Source organism: Carcharhinus amblyrhynchos, chromosome 16 (assembly GCF_965287045.1).
Source record: "Carcharhinus amblyrhynchos chromosome 16, sCarAmb.v2.hapA, whole genome shotgun sequence".
In the NCBI taxonomy this organism is placed as follows: domain Eukaryota; kingdom Metazoa; phylum Chordata; class Chondrichthyes; order Carcharhiniformes; family Carcharhinidae; genus Carcharhinus; species Carcharhinus amblyrhynchos.
The window spans coordinates 28,309,048-28,329,796 of record NC_137339.1 but is presented as its reverse complement, the minus strand read 5'-3'; the positions used below and the strand labels follow the sequence as shown (position 1 = coordinate 28,329,796).

The 20,749-nt window shown below is 38.5% G+C and overlaps 1 protein-coding gene across 1 annotated transcript in view; it reads left to right on the top strand.

Moving 5' to 3' along the window:
- Window positions 1-19,250, top strand: part of LOC145353927 (brefeldin A-inhibited guanine nucleotide-exchange protein 2-like) — a 110,733-nt gene extending 91,483 nt beyond the window's left edge. Inside the window, exons 36-39 of the mRNA XM_080204929.1 lie at window positions 3,237-3,405; window positions 5,242-5,380; window positions 12,201-12,318; window positions 13,833-19,250. Of these exons, the coding sequence (XP_080061055.1) occupies window positions 3,237-3,405; window positions 5,242-5,380; window positions 12,201-12,318; window positions 13,833-13,994 (588 nt within the window). The 3' untranslated portion in view covers window positions 13,995-19,250. The remainder of the gene's footprint in view (window positions 1-3,236; window positions 3,406-5,241; window positions 5,381-12,200; window positions 12,319-13,832) is intronic.
- Window positions 19,251-20,749: the final 1,499 nt, after the last annotated feature.

The following is a 20,749-nucleotide window of genomic DNA, read 5'->3' as shown; positions in this document are numbered from 1 at the left end:
AAATTACAACCAGGTTTTGTCTTCCAGAATATTCGTCACCTTCTCTGTTGATTCTTTTGTCTGGAACTTATTTCTTTTTTGGTATCTTTGCTGTCTTGATGGTGCTTTCTCTAAGACATAGATGAAGCTATGAGAGCCAGCAGTTCTCTCTCCAGCGAGAGTTGACAGCTGGTCACTCTGGCAGGTGGCAGTTGCTCCTTTCTCTTTGTTCCATTGTCTCCTTTTTTATGCCCTTGATGAATTATCAATATTTCCCCCAATAAGATTGGTCCTCGGTTATGAGAACCATCAGACTTAAATGTAATAGGTTTTTGGTATCTCAGTGCTTGATTCAAATTGATTGGCTAAATTCAAAAACCTTAATAAAAACTGCTGCGTGGCTGTTCAATACAAATGTTTAAGTTTAGGCTCCTTATGAACTTTTATTTTACAATTTCTAAGCACAGAAGCAGCACCACCTTTTAACAGGACCGTGCAATGCTTTGTCCCCCTAGCATTTTACAATTTTACTAGCATCAAATTCTAATTTCCTACCTCCTGATCTACAATTGCTTTGCCCAATTTCACAACAATATTGCTTGGAATTAGTGTTATTTTCTGAATACTGGATTAAGGATTTATCTACCAGAGGAAACAGTATTCAGGATTTCCCCTCAGCTGGAGTCCCATTCAAAAGTGTGCTTTCTTCAGTCACAACTTCCTCCAGAACAAGCTTACACAAAGTCCAAGTCCATCTAGACTTCTGTGGCGTCTCTCTTGCATTTATGGTGAGACCAGTCTTTGGTCTCTGGAAACATAAAACTTTTAATACCCAAATTTGGGATTACCTAATTGCTGTATGTTGATTTACTTTGCCTTTTTTTTGAGCTTGGTAATATCTTGTGTTAGCCCATTGTTTACTTAGTTTCACAAAAATAATCTAAAAATTAGCTGGATCATTTAAAAAAAAAAAATTATTACTGCGATATGGCAGCAGGGTGACATAGATTGGGACCAGAATACATGACATTTCGGATGGACTGGGAGCTTGGAAAAAGTAGAGGGGTGGCTCTGTTAATTAATAATGGTATTAGCACAATAGAATGGAATGAGCTCAGTTCAGGAAACCAGGATGTAGAAGTGGTTTGGTGAGAGATGAGAAAATGATAAAGGCAGTAAGTCATTTGAGAGAGTGGTGTTGCAGGCTCCCTAACAGTAATCACATGGTAAATAAAGGATGAAATAATGGGAGCTTGTCAGAGAGGTATGACAATAGTCATGTGGGATTTTAATTATGAGGACTTGAAAACAGAACTAGATAAAGTGAATTGGCAACTTGGGTCAAAGACTAGGTCAATAGAGGGATGCAGTGACAGACATTTAAGAGGATATGTCAGATGCATAGATAATACATTTCAACGAAAAAGATTCCAAGGGGAGGATCCATCATCTCAGGTTAAATTTTTAAAAAAGTTAAAGATAAAATAAAACTTACAGTACATAATTATGTAAAGGTGAACGGCAGTCAGAAGATGGGACAGAATGTAAAAAAAAACAAAAAAAGACTAAACGATTAACAAGGAGAGAAAATCAGAAAATGATACAAAGTTAGTTAGAAATATAAAGATAAAGTTTCAATAGATATTTAAAGGGTTAACAAAGTGAGCGTTGGTCCAATAGAAAGTTAGTCTGGGGAATTAATAACGGAAAATAAAGAGATTCCCATTGACTTCAGTTTTCCTGTGGTTCCTTGGTGTTTCACTCTGCCAAAGATGGCCTTGATAGTAAGGGCAGTCACTCTTCTCTCTCACCTCTAGTATTCAGCTTCTTCCAATATTATGTAAAAATAAGTGTTCCTTATCTTCCTAGTCTTACCAAGGGAGGCAGCAAGCAAATGGCCTATTAAACCTCAACTAATGTCGTGGGTGATGTGCATGGGAACCACAGAAAGGCCTATGTTGGCTTGAGTCATAGCACAAATGTTGATGGTCGTGGTTAATGGAGGTCAGTTATCTCTGCCTCAGGCCATTGCTGTAGGAGATTCTCAAGGTAGTGACCTAGGCCGAGCTGTCTTCAGCAGTTTCATTAATGAATTTCTTTCCATTATAAAAGCCAGGAATGGTCCTACTTACTGATGATTGCAGCATGAGTTGCATTTGTTCATATTTGGGCCAAGCCTGTGCTGGAGTTTGGATCCAGATGGATTCAATGAAATGTAAATTATGCATCAGTCAACAGGAGAAAATAAACAGAGGTGTCTCTCCACTTGGAACCCGAGGAATTTAAAATGTAAATCAGTAGATGCAATGGCAGAGATAATGAATCTACTGAAATGGTGTAATGACAATCATCTCTTCCACAATGTCAACAAAACGAAGGAGCAAGTATCGACTACAGGAGTTGATAGCGGAGAACATGCCCCTGTCTATATCAACGGTGATGAAGTGGAGATGGTCAAAACTTCAAGTTTCTAGGTGTCCAGATCACCAACAACCTGCTCTTGTCCCTCCATGCTTACACTGTAGTTAGGCAAGCCCACCCACGCCTCACATTTCTCAGGAGGCTTAGGAAATTCAACATGTCCATTACGACTTTCACCAGTTGTTACAGGTGCACCATAGAAAGTCTCCTTTACGGATGCATTACAGCTTGTATGGCTCCTGCTCTGGCCAAGACTGCAAGAAACGACAAAAGGTTGTGAACATAGCCCAGTCCATCATGCAAACCAGCTTTCCATCCGTTGACTCCATCTACACTTGCCTCTGCCTCGGAAAAGCAGCCAGCATAATGAAAGATCCACGCACCCCAGACATAACTCTTCCACCTTGTTGTATTGGAAAAAAGGGATACAAAGGTCTGAAAACACATTCCAACTGACTCAAGAACAACTTCTACCCTGCTGCCATCAGTCTTTTGAATGGACTTGCCATACATTAAACTGAACTTTCTCTACACTCCAGCTATGATAGTAGCACTATATTCTGCACTCTCCTTTCCTTTCCCCCATGTACTCTATGAACAGTGTGTTTTGTCTGTATAGTGCACAAGAAACAATACTTTTCTGAAACAATACTGTATCCCAGTACATAGACAATGATAAATTAAATCAAATCATCACCCCTAGGTTGGTAGTGATTTAAGTGTAGATTATTTGCTGTCTTAGTAAGATTAGGAAGATGTGACTAAAGAACATTTATTTAACATTGGAAAAAGTGCCGAAGTATTACAAATGTACAATAACTTATTTTTATGTGCAGAGGGATTCAATTGATGCTGAGGTCCATATAGATACTGAAGACCAAGGAATGTATCGATACATGACTTCACAGCAGCTTTTCAAACTCTTGGATTGTCTGTTGGAGTCCCATTCATTTGCAAAGGCTTTCAACTCAAATAATGAACAGAGGACAACGCTGTGGAGAGCAGGTGAATAATGCACATGTTAATTAAGAGTTAACTTCTGATAAGTTTGAATCAGCTGCATGATTCTATATTTCTCTAATATTTTGCATTTAAATTGTAACACTTCATTTCACTCATTTTTGAATAAAATAGATGTAATTCAGACAGAACTTTGCTAAAATATGCCTAATTGTATGAAAAAAGCAATGGAACTGTACAGATGCACCACAAATCCAAATTTAGTACAACCTGCAAGATGTGAAGTAGTCAGTGAAAGGGTTTAGCTCTATTAATTGTTATTTAGTTTCATTCAGATGAATGAGCTTACCTTAGTGTGATCCAAGCCAAAATACTGCAGATGCTGGAATGTGAAACAAAAACAGAAAATGCTGGAAAATCTCAGCAGATTTGACAGCATCTGTGGAGAGAGAATAGTGCCAATGGTCTTGAAACATTGGCTGTTATTTTCTCTCCACAGTTGCTGTCAGACCTGCTGAGATTTTCCAGCTTTTTTTGTCTTCCTCTGATCCAGAGAACTGTGTGTCATTTGGAGCTCCCACGAGCAGCACAGCAGTTCTGTGACCTCACAGGCGACGCAAAGTAATTGATAGTATTGAGGACTTTGAAATGGGTGATTTGGAGTTCTTTGTCACAGCCATTGTGATTGTTTGGAGTAGTCATCATATTGAGAGGGCAAGATACAGATTTATATTCAGCGTGTATTCATTTTCATTTCTTCCAAAAACTGTAATTGCAGCTGTGGTGTGAAGACAGTTTTTTGTATGAAGATAGCTACTTTGTTGAAAATGTAAAAACTGAATACGTTGTTAAAACTATTGCTGTTTCTTTAAAAGCCAGTTTCACTCCCCCCTAAAGTTTCTCAGTTCAGAGATGCCAAATGACTTATTCAATGTTGCTTATCGAACTGCATTTCTGCAATTAGTTCTCAAATTATCCAACCGTCGTAAGTTAACTTGCCATTAAATTTCTCACTTTGTCTGCAGGAAGGTATTTGTAGCTATTGAACACTCCACTCCAATCCCCAGCCCCATGTGATGCACTGTTCTTTCCATTTTGAAATGTTTGTCTTTTGCCTGCTGTAATGCTCCATTGAAACCCAATACAAACTGGAGGCACAACCCCTCAGCTTCCAGTTAGGATGTTACAGCCTCCTGGACTCAACATTTAAGTTCAATAACTTTAGACTGTCAACTTTCACTTCCATCTTGACCCCTTTCTTTGTCCCAGTGCAAATTCTCCCTCCACCTTGCCACCTCCACCCCCATACAGGGCCACCGGTCACATGTTATTTAATTTTGCTTTCATCAAGCACTGACCTTTGTTCTCCAATTAACACATTCTGCTATCCTACTATCAGCAAATCATTTAGACTTTAATGTTACCATTCATACTCCCTTTAGCTCCCACCTATCCCTGACTTTATATTCTGCTGCACTTTCTCGACACCCCACCTCTCCTTCCCCCACCCACCCACTTTAAAATACATCCCATTTCTATCCCACATTAGCTCTGAGGAAGAGTCATGTGGACTCAAAACATGAACTCTGTTTCTCTCTCGAAAGATACTGACAGACATGTTGAGTTTATCCCATTTTTGCTGTTCTTACTGCAGATGCTAGAAATCTGAAATATTTTGGTTTCATTTCCCATTTTGATGTTCTTTCATCCCAATCATAAAACCAATTCAAGGCAGACTAATTTAATAAAACCTGGTGTTTTAATGGAAATTGATGCCCTTAACTGCAGAAAATGCATACTCAGTAATGACAACGTACAGTTGGTGAGTTAACATCATATTGCGTGAAGTACTGACTTTGAAGTGTTTTCTTCTTACCCCAGGGTTTAAGGGCAAATCCAAACCTAATCTCTTAAAGCAGGAAACTAGCAGCCTTGCTTGTTGTCTTCGTATACTCTTCCGCATGTATACAGATGAAAATCGTCAGGATTCTTGGAACAACATCCAGAAACGACTATTGAAGTATGAGAATTCATTTCTAGTGTTCTTTTGTAACTAGTCTATCTATCAAGAAAACTGAGCAAGCTGCAAGGCCCTCTGCTGCAAATCCCCTGTCATTGCATTAATGAGCTTCAATCGTGTTTTCAAGATTGAGTGTTAGGTGACTAAAAGTTCATTCAGTGTTTTACATGGTTGGCAGTGCTAAGAAGGCTATTTTGTACACAGACAATACAAAGTGCTTTATTCTGTTATTTCCTGAATATTTTATTTTTATGATAGATTATTTATTGAATCCTTTCTTGTTGGTCACAATACTCAGGATTAAAAAATGGCTGTACTTAACTGTTGGTGCAGATCGGTAACTGGTTGATAGATGTATGCCTTATGAAGAATTAAAATTCTTATCCCTGTTTCCAAATCTGCACGCCACACACACCCACCCACCCACCAAGTCTCATCTTTACAAGGTCTCGACTTTACTGATCTCCATAATCTCCTCCAGCCATGCAATCCTTATGAGAATCTGTGTCCCTCTGATTCTGGCCTCTTGTGCACCCACCAATTTTAATTGCTCCATCATTGATTGCAGTGTCTTCAGTTGCCTATGTCAGAAGTTCTGGTATATCTACCCTCACCTCTATGCTTCTGCCTCACTTTCCTCCCTTAGCCATCTCTTTGACCAAGCTTTTGCTCATCTGACCTAATATTTCCTTATTTTCATACTTTATAATTCTCCTGTGAAGTGTCTTGTGATCATTCATTGTGTTAAAAGTGCTATGTAAATATGTTATTATCAGTGACCATCCACTAACTTTTGTTTGAGGGAATATTATCCCAAATGAGTTCTGGAAAGTCCTAGAGTATAATCTGTCTGGACTGCCAAAAGGTATTTGACAGAGATTCACAAAAAGGACCATGAGTTAAAGTCAAATTGTTGCTTTCAAAATCATTAATTTTGTTTTTTTAATTTTTTGAAACAATTATTCATTCAATGTGAGCATCATTGGCAAGCCCTACACTTATTGCTCATCTGAGTTATCCTGAGAAGTGGTGGTGGGCTGCCTTCTTTAATTGTTGTATGGTAGAATGGCTTGCGAGGCCACTGGAAAGAGCAGTTAAAAGGCAATCACATGAGAATTGGATTGAAATCACATAAAAGTCAGACTGGATGAGACCAATAGCTTTCTTTCCTCAAAAACATTAACAAGCCAATTGGGTTTGCAATGGTAATTCAATAACATCTGTTGGAATCCTGATGCTACTTAATTACAGATTTGGAAAATGGAATTCAGGCACTCTGTTTGAAAAGGGTTTATTTTTCATGTTTCTCTTGAAAAGTAATTATTCAGAATACTTATTATCTTGTGTGCATCCTTACTTTCAACACCATTCATGTTTTTTATGCTTTAGTTATCTGAGCTTCTTTGTAAATGTCACAGTACAATGTTTTTTTTCAATGTGTAAAGCCTCTACCTTTTTCTAGTTTGTTCTTTGTCTTGGAAGGGGTAATTTGACAAGTAAGTACTCAATGAATGGTAGGACACTAGGAATTCTGTACAACAAAGGGTCCATGGTGTGTTTGTCCACAGATCTTTGAAAGTGGCAGGGCATGTTAGTAGGTTGGTGAAAAAGGCTTATGGGTGCTTGCCTTTATCAATCGAGGCATAGACTACAGAAGCAGGGAAGTCACGTTGGAATTGTATAGAACTTTGAGGCCACAGCTAGAGTACTGTGTGCAGTTCTGATTGCCACATTATCTAATGGATGTGATTGCACTGGAGGGGATGCAGAGGGAATTCACCAGGATGCTGCTTGGGATGGAACAATTAAGTTATGAAGAGAGGTTGGATAGACCAGTTGTTTTTATTGGAGCAGAAAAGACTGAGGGATTACCTGATTGAGGTGTACAAGATTATGAAGGACATGGGCAGAGCGAATAAGGAACAGCTGTTCCCCTTAGTTGAAGAGTTAATCACGAGGGGACATAGGCTCAAGGTGAGAGGCAGGAGGTTTAGAGGGGATGTGAGGAAAAACATTTTTGCCCAGAGGGTGGCAGCAGCCTGGAATGCGCTGCCTGGGAGGGTGATGGTGATGGGTTGCCTCACTCACTTTAAAAGTACCTGGATGAGCCCTTGGCACATCATCACAATCAGGGCTATGGGCCAAGTGCTGACAGATGAGATTAGGTGGGAGTTCTGGTGTTTCTAATGTGTCAGTGCGGAATCGATGGGCCAAAGGGCGTCTTATGTCCTGTATGATTCTGTCTGACTACTCATTCCTCACAGTGAACGCTTTGCTGTTTCTCACTACATAATTTGGTCATCGTTATTCCTCTTTATATTGTGTTTTAATTTAGTAATCCATATTGGACCATATTTGTTTAGTTTGAGCTTGCAAAGTTTGAAAATATATTTAAGTTTCAAGAACATCATTACACATTGTAATTTTATCCGATCTAGTGCTGTTGAACAACATCTCCGGTGAACCTGCTTTGTTTGTTTCCTCCATTTAATTGAATTTCACCCTTTTGAAGTTGTGTATCTGGTTCCTGGTCTTGAACATTATTGACTTATGATCAGCCTGAATTTAATTTTTCAGTGTTTTTGTCCCTCTGAAGTGCTACAATTTATATTCATCTACAAATATAACAACATAAATTGCATTACATTTGCCAACTTTTCATGAAACTTTCCCAGTTTCTATTTTGCTGATTTGAAATCTTGTTAAAATAATTGTCCTGATTTAATACACCTTTCCAATTTCTTCATGCTAATCGGATAATAAATATTCTGGGAATTACTTTTCAGCACTTACTGGAGAAGAGTAAGGCGCTTAAACAAAGATAAAGATGTCAGACTTGTCTGACAGTTTTTTTTTGCTCTTTTGAGTCAAAGTTCTTGGATCAGATTCACCTCTGGACAGCTGAGCATGTAATCCAGAGTGACAGTACAGTGCTGTACTGATGAAGGGTTGCCATGTTGTTCACAGCAATATCTTTTGAAATTGAGGTTAAATTAAACTCTCACCCACCTTTTCTTGTGAATACAAAGGGTTCTGTGGCTGCTATTTGAAGTGCAGCAGGAAGGTTTGCCCATTGTTCTAGCCAACATTTATGCTTCAACGAATACACAAAAGTAGATTGTTTGATTTTGTATCTTATTAGTTTATGGAACCTTGCTTTGGGCAAATTGAATGCTACGTTTGTCTTTGCGACAAGAGTAATTACACACCAAACACTTTATTGGTTGTGAACCGCCATTGGGATGTTTCCTGCATGCATTGTTCATGTTACTTGTATTCCTGTACCTATTTTAAATTCCTGTCTATATTTGTAGGTTTGTTCACACAAAGATTTTTAAAATTAATTTCCATTGAATATGTATGGAATTTAAAATGCCTTTGCTGATTCACATTACTGTTTGCACCGAGAAGATCAATATTAGAAACGTTTGTCAAGCAAAGTATACATGAAGATCAGTTGTTTCCTTTTGTGGCTGTCGAAAGACATTAAAACAGAATATTTGAACGTTGAATTTAGGAGCAAGAGGCCCTTCAAGCCTGCTCCACCAGTTCACCATGGCTGATCTAATTGTGTCTCAACTCCATTTTGACATCTGCCCCTCATAATTCTTGGCTTTCTTGTCTATCAAAAATCTGTCTAACTTGGTCTCGAATAAATTCAATGAACCAGGCTCGATTAATTTCTGGGGAGCTGAATTCCACACTCTAAGGACCTATGGGGATAAAATTAATCCCCATAAAATTAATCTCAGTATTAAACATTAGGCCCCTCGTTCTTAAACGGTATCCCCGATTTTAGTCTCATTCACAAGTGGAAGCATCCTCCTGGTATTTACCTTACAAATCTCCCAGAGATCATTATGGTTCTGTAAGAACATCTCTCATTCTTCTAAACTCCAAGGGTTATAGGCCCAACCTTTTCAGCCTTTCTTTATTATTGTGTAATGAGAGGGGATTAATTAGTAACCTTGTGGTGCGAAATCCTTTGGGGAAGAGTGACGATAATATCTTTGAATTCTTCATTAAGATGGAGAGTGACACAGTTAAGTCTGAGATTAGGGTCCTGAACTTGAGCTAACATTGGTATGAGATGTGCATTGGCTTAGATAAGCTGGAAAAGGATAATTAAGGGGTTGACAGTGGGTAGGCAATGGTAGACATTTGAAGAATACATGGATGAACTTCAGGAACTGTATATCACTGTCTGGCGGAAGAGTAAAACGGGAAGGTGGCTTATCCATGACTAACAAGGGAAATCAGGGATAATGTTAAAGTCAAAGAGGAGGCATATAAATTGGCCAGGGATAGTAACAAACTTGAGGACTGGGAGAAATTTAAAACCCAGCAGAAGAGGACAAAGGCTTTAACTTAAAAGGAGAAAATAGAACATGAGAATAAATTTGCAAAAAACAAAAACTGACTGCAAAAGCTTCTGTAGATATATGAAGAGAAAAAGACTGGTGAAGACAAATGTAGGTCCCTTATAGTTAGAATCAGGTGAATTCATAATGGGCAACAAAGGTGGCAGACCAGCTGAACAAATACTTTGGATCTGTTTGACTAAGGAGGACACAAATAACCTTCCAGAAATACCAGGGACAGAGGTCTAGCATGAAGAAAGAACTGAAGGAAATCCTTATCAGTCAGGAAATTAATTGGGGAAGTTGCAGGGAATAAAACCCAATAAGTTCCCAGGGTCTGATGGTCTGCATGTTAAAGTACTTAAAGAAGTGGCCCTAGGAATAGTGAATACATTGGTGATCATTTTTCTGCATTCTATAGATTCTGGAAGAGTACCATTGGATTGCAGGATAACTAATGTAACCCCACCTTTTAAAAAAAGGAGAGAGAAAACCAGGAATTATAGACCTCGGTATTAAGAATGTAATAACTGAACATTTGAAAAGTGTTGATAGGATCGGTCCAAGTCAGCATGGATTCATTAGAAGGAAATCGTGCTTGACAATTATTTTGGAATTTTTTGAGGATGTGACCAGTAGAGTGGACAAGTGTGAACCAGTGGATGTTGTGCATTTGGACTTTTTAAAAGCTTTTGACAATGTCCCACACAAAATTAATGAGCAAAATTAAAGCTTATGGTATTTGGGGTAATGTATTGATGTGGGTGGAGTGCTGATTGGCAGATAGGAAGCAGAGAGTGGGAATAAATGGATTCTTTTCAGAGTAGTAGGCAATAATTCATGGGGTACCGCAAGGTTCAGTGCTGGGACCCCAGCTGTTCACAATATATATTTAATGATTTGGATGAAGGAATTGAATGCAATATCCCCAAATTTGGAGATGACACTAAGTTGGGCGGCAGTGTGTGCTGTGAGGGGGATGCTAAGAGGTTGCAGGTGACAAGCTGTCTGAGTGGACAAATATCTGGCAAATGCATTATAATGTGGATGAGTGTGAGGTTATCCACTTCGGTGGCAAAACCAGAAAGGAAGATTGGTGGCAGTTTAGGAAAAGGAGAAGCGCAACATGACCTGGTTGTCATGGTGGAACAGTTGTTGTAGTGATCAGTTTGGTGTGCAGGTGCAGCAGGCGGTGAAGAAGCTAATGGCATGCTGGCCTTCATACCAAAATGATTTGCGTAAATGCGTAAGAATGTCTTGCTGCAATTGTACAGGGCCTTGATGAGGCCACACCTTGAGTATTGTGTGCATTTTGGGCCTTCTAGTCTGAAGAAGGGCATTCCTGCTATTGAGGGAGTCCAGCAGAGGTTCACCAGACTGATTCCCGGAATGGCAGGACTGACATATGAAGAGAGACTAGATTGACTGGGTTTGTACTTTCTGGAATTTAGAAGAATGAGAAGGGATTGCATAGAAAATATAAAATCTTACTGGGACTGGACTAGATGCAGGAAGAATGTTCCTGATGCTGGGGAAGTGCAGACCTATCACAGCCTAAGAATAATGGGTAAGCCACTCAGGACTGAGATGAAGAAGTCTTCACTGAGTTGTGAACCTGTGCAATTCGGCTCCACAGAAAACTTGCTGAGGCCAGTTTGTTAGGTATGTTCAAGTGGCAGCTAAACATGGCCCTTGTGGCTAAAGGGATCAGGAGGCATGGAGAGAAAGCAGGGGGGGGATACTGAAAGTGTATGATCAGCCATGATCATTTTGAACGGTGTTGCAGGCTCGAAGGGCTGAATGGTCTATTCCTGCACCTATTTTCTATGCTTCTCAAGGTAAGCCTTTCATCCCAGGAATGAATTGTGAACCTTCCATGCAATTATCATTTTTCAAGTAAGGATGCCAAAACTGTATGTGGTATTCTAGATGTGATCTCACCAAGATCCTGTACAGCCACTATAAGACTTCCCTACTTTTCTATTCTATTCCCCATTGCAATAAATGTCCATATTCTTATCACATGTATCTGCAAACTGACATTTTATGATTCGTGTTAGTATGCAGGCAACGTTAACTTAACAATGCTGGCACAGTACCTTTCGGAATTCCTGAGAGTACTTGCTATATATTCTGCGTGTGTGCGCGTGTACATATATAAAAAATTGGGAGTGATAATTTGCTGCTGGTTTATTGCTATATTATAGTCGTCTTACTGTGCAATTATTAAGAGAAACTGGGCTGAATCCTGTGGAATGCAGAGTGAGAAATATCTTGCTATGACAGGTCATGTTCCTTTATCAGTTCATTCATATCACAGGATTAGATAAAGGTGAGCAGTTAAACCTGCAAATTGTGGAAAATTACACCCATTGTGACAAACTTGCCATGAGATAGGTCATGTTTCTTTTTGTCAGTTTTACAATTGTCAGTTCATTGAAAACTTTGTTTCTCATTAGTGTTTGCAGTGAAGCCCTTGCCTACTTCATAACACTTACCTCTGAAAGTCACCGTGAAGCTTGGACAAACTTGTTACTGCTTTTCCTCACAAAGACACTCAAAACGAGTGATGAAAAGGTATGGATGAAACTTATCTTATTTATACATTCATCTGCTTAAACAGCTCAGATCATTAAGCAACATGTAAGTTAATATGGAAGTTGACCCCTGCAGTGTGAAAACAAAAGCATCTTTGGGTAGTAAGGAACAGTCGCAAAGGAAGTCTCATTCTAAATGAGGGTTGGGTTGGTGGTGGTGGAGGTTGAAGTCGATCACCATCTGTAATTGTTCAGAACCAATATGCTTAGATCTTAATGTGCACTGCTGTTATGAATTGCCTCATAATTGCCTTTGACAAAAGATTATTGTTTGATTGAAAAGAGAACTAGGTAAATAAAGAATATAAAAACATGGCATGGAGGTAGGAGGCAGGAAATGAAATGGAAGTATACTGAAGGGAGAAAGTCAGCATAAGCAGGACGGACAAGTGACCTCTTAAAAACATAGAATCCCTGCAGCAGAAAGAGGCCATCCAGCCCTTTGAATCTACACCGACTCTCTGAAAAGGCATCCCACCCAGGCCCTCCCATCTGCCCTATCCCTGTAACCCTGCTCATTTACCATGGCTAATCCACCTGATCTGCATATCTTTAGACTGAGGGAGGATACCAGAGCACCAGGAAGAAATGCACGTGGATATGGAGAGAACGTACAAATATCACACAGTCACTGAAGGCCAGAAGCAAACCCAGAACCCTGGTGCTGTGAGGCAGCAGCACCACCCTCTTGTGCTGTCACTTAAATGATTCTAGAATTGTCAGGTTACAGCTCGACATTGCTTTGAAAAGGAGTAGGTTTTTTAAATCAAGTTTTGTTCAAACTCATCTTTTGTCATTATCTTGTCCTTCCATTTTTTTGATGGAGTTTTTACATCCCTATTTCTTCTGTTCCGTAATTCCATTTTGGGGTAGGATCTCATGGCTGGCAACTTGCGAAGCACTGGCTCTTTGTTTTTGAAAGTGATATTAGCCCATGTGAACACCAGAATAAAATCTGAACCCATTATCCTCATTGCTGGGTAAAAGTTAGAAACTACCTCGGTTTAATTTCTTGCTTTTCTATTACAACTGATTCATTAAATTTAGTATACGCTGGATTCTAATCTGATTTTGAGTTTGTGGTTCAGTGTAGTGTCACTATGTTCCAATTGTCCTTCAAGCTATGAGGAAAGCTGGAGAAACATTATTAAAAATAAATAAATTAACAAAAAGCTGCAGATGTTAACACCTGCAGAAAATTAGAGAGGAACTGAAGCATAAAACCAGCGGGAACCAAAATTGAGTAATAACGTTGGCAAAAGTGCCCTTGGGTGTCTTTGATCAGAAATGTTTTGAATACGATAGTGATGTAGATCTGTATATTTTACAACCAGCTAATTTATTTGCATATAATGCTGAATTCCTGCTTGAGTGAGGTGCTGCAATGCTTAATCCTGAGCTGGAACATTTAACCTTTCAAACTTTAAAAGAAAAGTTAAGATATTTATGTTTACAATCTATATATCTCATGTTTGATTTTTGTTTTCCTTCAAGTTTAAGATCCATGCATCAGCCTACTACCCATATTTGTGTGAAATTGTGCAGTTTGACCTCATCCCTGAACTGAGAGCAGTTTTACGCAAGTTCTTTATACGCATCGGCTTTGTATTTCAAATCTGCCATCCAGAGGAGGAGCGACAAGAAGATGCTACATAATGAAAAGTCAGCATGCGTTTCTACTTCCAGCCTGTAAATGGTTCCCCTGATATTACCTGTTGTAGTCAAAGAAAACATTAATTTTGGGGCTTATTTTGAACATGATGTTAGACAATTCCAAAATATTGAGATATTTGTCAATGATGTGTTAATTCTGTTTGTCAAAGTGCCATGAGGCACTTATTCTGAATCCCTTTGTATTCTATAGTTTGTATTTTTGTTTTTTGTCTTAAAGGAATGTCTGCATTGTTTCCCTCTTTTATTTTCCGTCTTTAAAATACTATTTCAGGGACTTTGAATTGTATGTCAACATTATGGGACACTACTGTCTTAAACAGTAAATATTTGAGGTAAATATATGGTTTGAACACTGTACAGTGTAAAATGAAGTCATTAACATAACGAATAAGTGATGGTTTCAGTGCTTTTAAATTATTAGTAACTGTTAAACCAATAGGTGTACAATTTTGAATTGCAGTTGTGATGCGCCTAGAAACATACATGAATTGTTTATTGAGAGAATGATGGGAATTGAAAGGTGCAGAGAATTCAATGATTCATTTGCTAAGGCCAAAATGGCCATTTTCATTTTGGTGGTACTTCTATGCCCAATTCAATTTTGTGTTTGGTGGGTGTGATGAATTTGAGATGTTTTTGAGGTCTGTTTCTTGCATAGTTACAGTGGAGTTTGCAAACTCAATTTCGCCCCCCCACCCCCAAAATTATGAACACAGCATACCATAGAGAAGCACAATTACAAATTTGCAATAAGTAAACAATACTAATACCCTTTGAGAATGAAGTTGATTTCAACTCAACTGTTTTAGAACAGGGAGACGTAACTTTCAATGCACAATATGCAGATTATATGAAAAACTGTAGTTGATGGATTGATGGCCTTGATATGCCAAAGTCTCTGAAATGTGTTGCTAGAGAATAGCCAGGGAAACAATTTTTTCTCTTTTTTTTCCCTCTCTTAGCAAAGGCTTCTCGAATCCCCGAGGTGTAATCCGACGACATGGGAATGTGGATTATTTTTTAAATCTGTGCAGGATTTAGCAACATTTCAGACTCAATATAATTATTTTTAAAACTCTGCAGTACAGTTGTCTCTACTTCTCTTTAGGGAAACTGTACATTTTAAACTAATGAAAAACAGTTGGCTGTGTTTAACCTCTACTCCCTTGTAACCATTGCAGCCTAATACATATTCTAACTTCGCACCAAGATTAGCTCACAGCTAGATATTAAATAGTACCTAACCAATACCTGGTGGATCAATATCTCATGTTCTGAGTTGGAATTTTGTTTTTGACACTAATCTTCTGCCCATTGATGGGTAGTTCGCAGATCTCTTTGGGTTTCACATCATGCACATTCATCTCCAGTGTATTTCTTGAGAAGCACCTGATTCTGAGCAGATTTCAGTAGATTCTTTCTATGTTTGTGTCAGTAGGACGCATCCTAAAGTGTCACTCGGCCAGTTACAAATTCAGTATGAATCTGCCATATTTAACAAATCTGGCAAGTTTACATTGAGCTCACTGCTAACTTGTGAGCCCTGTGTTTTGAGCTGACGGTGCAAAACTCCACTGGTTCCAGCCGGTATAAAAGCTGTATATAAAGTGGAACTATGTACTTCCCAGACATTCGAAACTTAGCTGAATATGAATTGGATAAGATACAAAATTAATAACTGTTAAACCTTTGTGTATGAATAATAATTAGATGATAAATATCATCCAACTTCATTTCACATTAGGATACCACGAATTGCTATCAGTAGATCAGATATTTGTTCTAACATTGTATCAGGAAAAACTGGGGAAAGAGAGCAAGAGGAAAATGACAAGAAAATCTGTAGCGATTGCTAAATTTCAGTGATTTCCCACAGAAATGTAGAGCCCAATGAGCCTTTCTCTTGGCTGTATTAAAACCAGCATTGGCAAGTGCCTGGTAACCCACTGCTGCTCTTAGTATCAAATGGTAGAAAGGCTTAGGACAAGAGCCCTTGCCTAAACTAAAGGTAGGTTAATAACATAAATGATCACCTGAAAAGATTAAGTTTTCCTGTTGACTGTTATGCAATAATGATTGTGTTTAATTTATGTGCTTGAAGTGGGAGAAACCAATTAAGGTAACCTGGGAGAAGCTTAACAGATTTATTGACCCCTAATCCTCTCCCATCTAAAAGTGTGCACTCGTATTGAAGTACAGTTGCACAAGCACTGGTTGCACTTTGACCTAAGGGCCAAAACAAATGTAAAAACTAACTTGGAGAATGTCAGTGTGTTATTGGGCTGTGGCATGCGTTATAAACAAGCTGCATGCATGCTGTCCTACAATTGAATTGGGTGATGACTCACTCCACACAAACTCATGATTTACTGGAGGATTTCCCTGTGGTCTTGGCTTGTTCTATCCTGATCAACGCATTTACTTTCTGAAATTTTGAGACAGCTGTGATGTTGACAGATTTAAGTCGTCATATTGCAATAATGATGCATTGAACTTGGGGATATTGCCGAAGCTGAAATGTTATTGTAACAAACGGCGTAATATTCAAAGAATGTTATTTACCATACGTCTCAAGTCAGGGGAATTCATAACTACCTTCAGATCTCAGAATGAGCTAGCAATCTTGAAATCACTCCAAGTTATTTGTATTTACATCTCGTACAGTGTGGTTAATGGAGAGGATTGTATTTACTTTCTGGCTCTGTATTTTTGTTGACAGAGTGCTCTGTGTTGATAAGTGATAACATCACACAAAATTGAAGATTGTGATATAATGAAAAGGTTTATTAAGTCATTGCTTATTGTAACAAGCAAACTATAAAATATATTAAATTATACAGAAATGAAATAGTTAATTTCAAATGGCTTCATTTGTCATATTAGAGATGCAATCAGTGTAAATTCTGGGTAGTTCTTTCCTCAAATCTCATCAAAAAAAAAGAATAAATAGATTATATTAATTCAAGATGCCTTAATTCTGGCATCAAATGAGGGCGAAAATTCATCTCCACCTGTAGTGTACATGGATACTGCCAACGGTATCAAAGTTAGATATAGAACTTTTGGTTAGCTGGAATCTTGCTACTTTTTTTTCTGACTCGAGCATTCTGGTTTGATTTTATTTTAATGATGTGGGTAGTGGACATATGCTTAATTATGTGCTTTTCTTTTAATTTATGTTAATTCAGGTATGAACATAACGAGTGACTAAAAATGGCAGCAGCAAATTAATTATATTTACCAGGTATGTCCAATGATTGACCACAGGTGCACCAAGTATTTCATTTGAAGCAATTTTTCATTGTTTCAGACAATTCATTTGCTGCTTATTTGTTTAAACCTCGTTTCATATCTATTCCTGTCATTAGTTTACTTAAGAAACGAATGAACAGTGGTGTGAGCACCAAAATAACGTGCTGATTTGTGCCACCTTGAAGCGTAGGTAGTACTGCTTGACTCTTGTGAGACTGCCCAAGGCCTTGTATCATTTGCACTGTTCATTACTAGCAGCATGACAGCTATGAGTGTGAAGCCTATTTATCACTTAAAGTGATTAAACACTAATGGAGCCTGGTGCTATTTAATTCTGTATGCACCAGTTTATTTCACTAGCTTTTCTAAGCAGTCAAACTGTTCGCAGAGCTTACTAACCAGTGAGAGCTCCTGCCAACTATTGGAGAACATTGCAATCTAATGCTGTCTCAACTCCACAGCAATGCAGTTGAATAGTAGAGCCATGGTTCCTTATTTGCATTTCTTTTCAGAGGCTATTGATCATGCAATTCGAGATGCAGTGTAACCTCAGCAAGCGCACCAAGTTAATTTGACTATTAAATATGGCATATTGATCACTTCTTAGTTGGCCTGTTTGTAAATAATTTGTTTTTTAATGGACTGATCATGTCTTGTGATGTAATGCTATCATATTACCTAACTGAAAATAACATTTTGGCTTTATTTTCTTATACTTGGTTTTAATGCAAGTCCAAGTAGTCTATGCAACAAAGTAGGATGAAATGGTTCACATATGATAGTTGCAATTAAAGTGAATGCATACTTTAAGTATCACTGCTTGTTACCATTGTTACTTTGGTGTTCTTGTCAGCAGACAACATTTTGTTTATGAAGAGAGTCATAATTGCATTGTTCAGTGTTGCAGTTATTGCTCTTCACTGCTCCTAAAGGCATTACCATCTGCCTTTGGTACATTGTCAAAGTTGGTAGATAATCTTCAATTCTCATCCAAAGTATACATCTTGGATTTTCCAGAAGGGTATCACTGAATGGTGATCCTGAGCAGGGATTACTGGAAGGTCATCCTCTTCCTTTTCCGAGCCAACAATCACATCAAACCTCTTTTCTTTCTCCAGGCTGAGATCACCTAACTAATGAATGAAAATGGAACCATTCTATTCTGTATAACTTGGTGCCATAATGTGGTACCATATCAGGCGATATCTTATAAATGTGCCATCAGGGTAGACTAATCAAAGGTTGTTTTATTGGAAATTTGTTTTTGAAGAAATAGATAGTTGATCCCCCGATTGTCTTGTCAGAGCTAATCTTTGCAACCTTTGCTAGGGTTAAATATCTCACATTTGTAACTGCTGTCATGCTCTAGCAATATAAATTTAATCAGTTAATTTGCTGGTGCCATTGAAAATACAAAATCGTGTTTTGCTTATCCCACCAAAAATTCAGTTAATAGAAACAATATGTCCATGATGCAAGTTAAAAATAATCTTAACTGAATCCTGAACAATTGAATTGTTGTGATTACCGTACCCAGTTGTAGCTCCATTTCAATGTACAATTTGGACTACTTGTGTGCAGAATGTTATGTTTACATATTTAAGTTCTAGGACATGCATTATGGCGACCATGTAAAAGTTAATTATTAATAGGTTTAATGGATGAGAAATATATTACTGTGAATTGCATTAAAGAATACGCATAATTTAAGAGCATTCCTTGCCACTGTGGATGTATAAATATTTTGGAGGAACAGATAAAATATATAATATGAAATAACTATGTAAAGTTTTCTATGTCAGAATATTCTGTATAATACTACTGATTGGAATTGGATAATCAGTTAATAAATCAATGAGGTTTTACATCTTCTAAGTTGCTCACTACAGTTGATGATTTAAGCTCGTTATTTGCACTAGTGTGCTTTTTAAAATGTATGTAAGAACAGATGATTTATGTGACACATGATAAAGTTATTGCTGCTTCTATCTGTGTTTGAGAAATTCCTTAAGCTTTGGTTTTCCACAATATGTAACATTCATAACCTGGCATATCCCTCACTCTATGCTTGCCAACAACTTAAGAGCTTGTCAGGAGAAGCACCAGCCATACCTGAAAGTGAGGTGCCCAGCCTGGTGACACAAAATCACACTACATGCATGCTAAACAAAAGCAGCATGCTATAGACAGAGATAAACAATCCCACGGCCATTGATTCTGGTGGTTTTTATAGTGTTATGATCAACAGGAGATAAAAGGTTGATGTCCCTGGTGAGGGTAGAGTCAATGATCAGAGTAGCCAATGAGATTTAACTGAGGCACCACTTCATGCAATTTTTTAATGCAACCCCAGCCAGGCAGCACAGTGGTTAGCACTGCTGCCTTACGGCGCCAGGGAGCCAGGTTCGATTCCCAGCTTAGGTCATTTTGTGTGGAGTTTACACATTCTCCCCGTGTCTGCATGGGTTTCCTCCAGGTGCTCTGGTTTTCCGGAGCTTGTTAGATGCATTGGCTATGCTAAATTTTCTGTGTATCCGAACAGGCGCTGGACTGTGGTGACTAGGGGATTCTCACAGTTAGTTTGTTGCAGTGTTAACGTAAGCCTACTTGTGATTAATAAATAAACTTTAAGATAAAGCCTCAGATCAAGGCCAAGATAGGATACAATACCTCATCTTGTCAGCTTAGATCGTATTTGTCTATCTTGTGAGGACCATGAATTGGATTCCATTGGAATTTGAATTTGTTTTTTTGAATAAATATTTGAAATGAAAATAATCCCACAACCAAGACAATCCTTCTACGTTCAGTTTTGAATGGTAGGGAACAATTAAATAAATAACCAGAGGAAGAGACTCCACAAGTACTCCCATCCTTGATTGGCAGAGTCAAGTATGTCATCACAGAAGAACAGGCTGAAGCATTTTCAGCTAAGTGGATGATGCATCTTGCCCTCCACATGATATTCCCAGCATCACCCATGACCGTCTTTAACCAGTTCATTTGCCTCCATGTGAAATCAAAAACAGCTGAAAACACTGGATATTGCAAAGGATTTGGGCCTTTTGAGCATTCCAGCTGAAGTACTAAAGACTCGTGCTCCAGCCGTCCCCTAGCCAACCCATTCAAGTACAACTAGGATCTACCTGATGTGGAAAATTGGTCAATGATGACCTGTCCAGAAAATGCAGGACAATTGGATTTGACCTATTACTGTCCCATCAGCTGATATTCAATCATCAGCAAATTACCAAGGGTGTTGTCAACAATTGTATCCAGCTGTACTTTCTCCAGAGCTGAGGAGAAAGTGACTGCCTTTCGCATGAAGACAGTATTTGACTGACCAGCATCAAGGAGCCCTAGCAAAATTCAAGTCCGTAGACACCAGAGGGGGAATGTTTCCACTGGTTGGAGTTGTGTGCAGCACAAAGGAAGAGGGTTGTGTTTGTTGGAGGCTAATCATCTCAGCTCCAGGACATCATTGC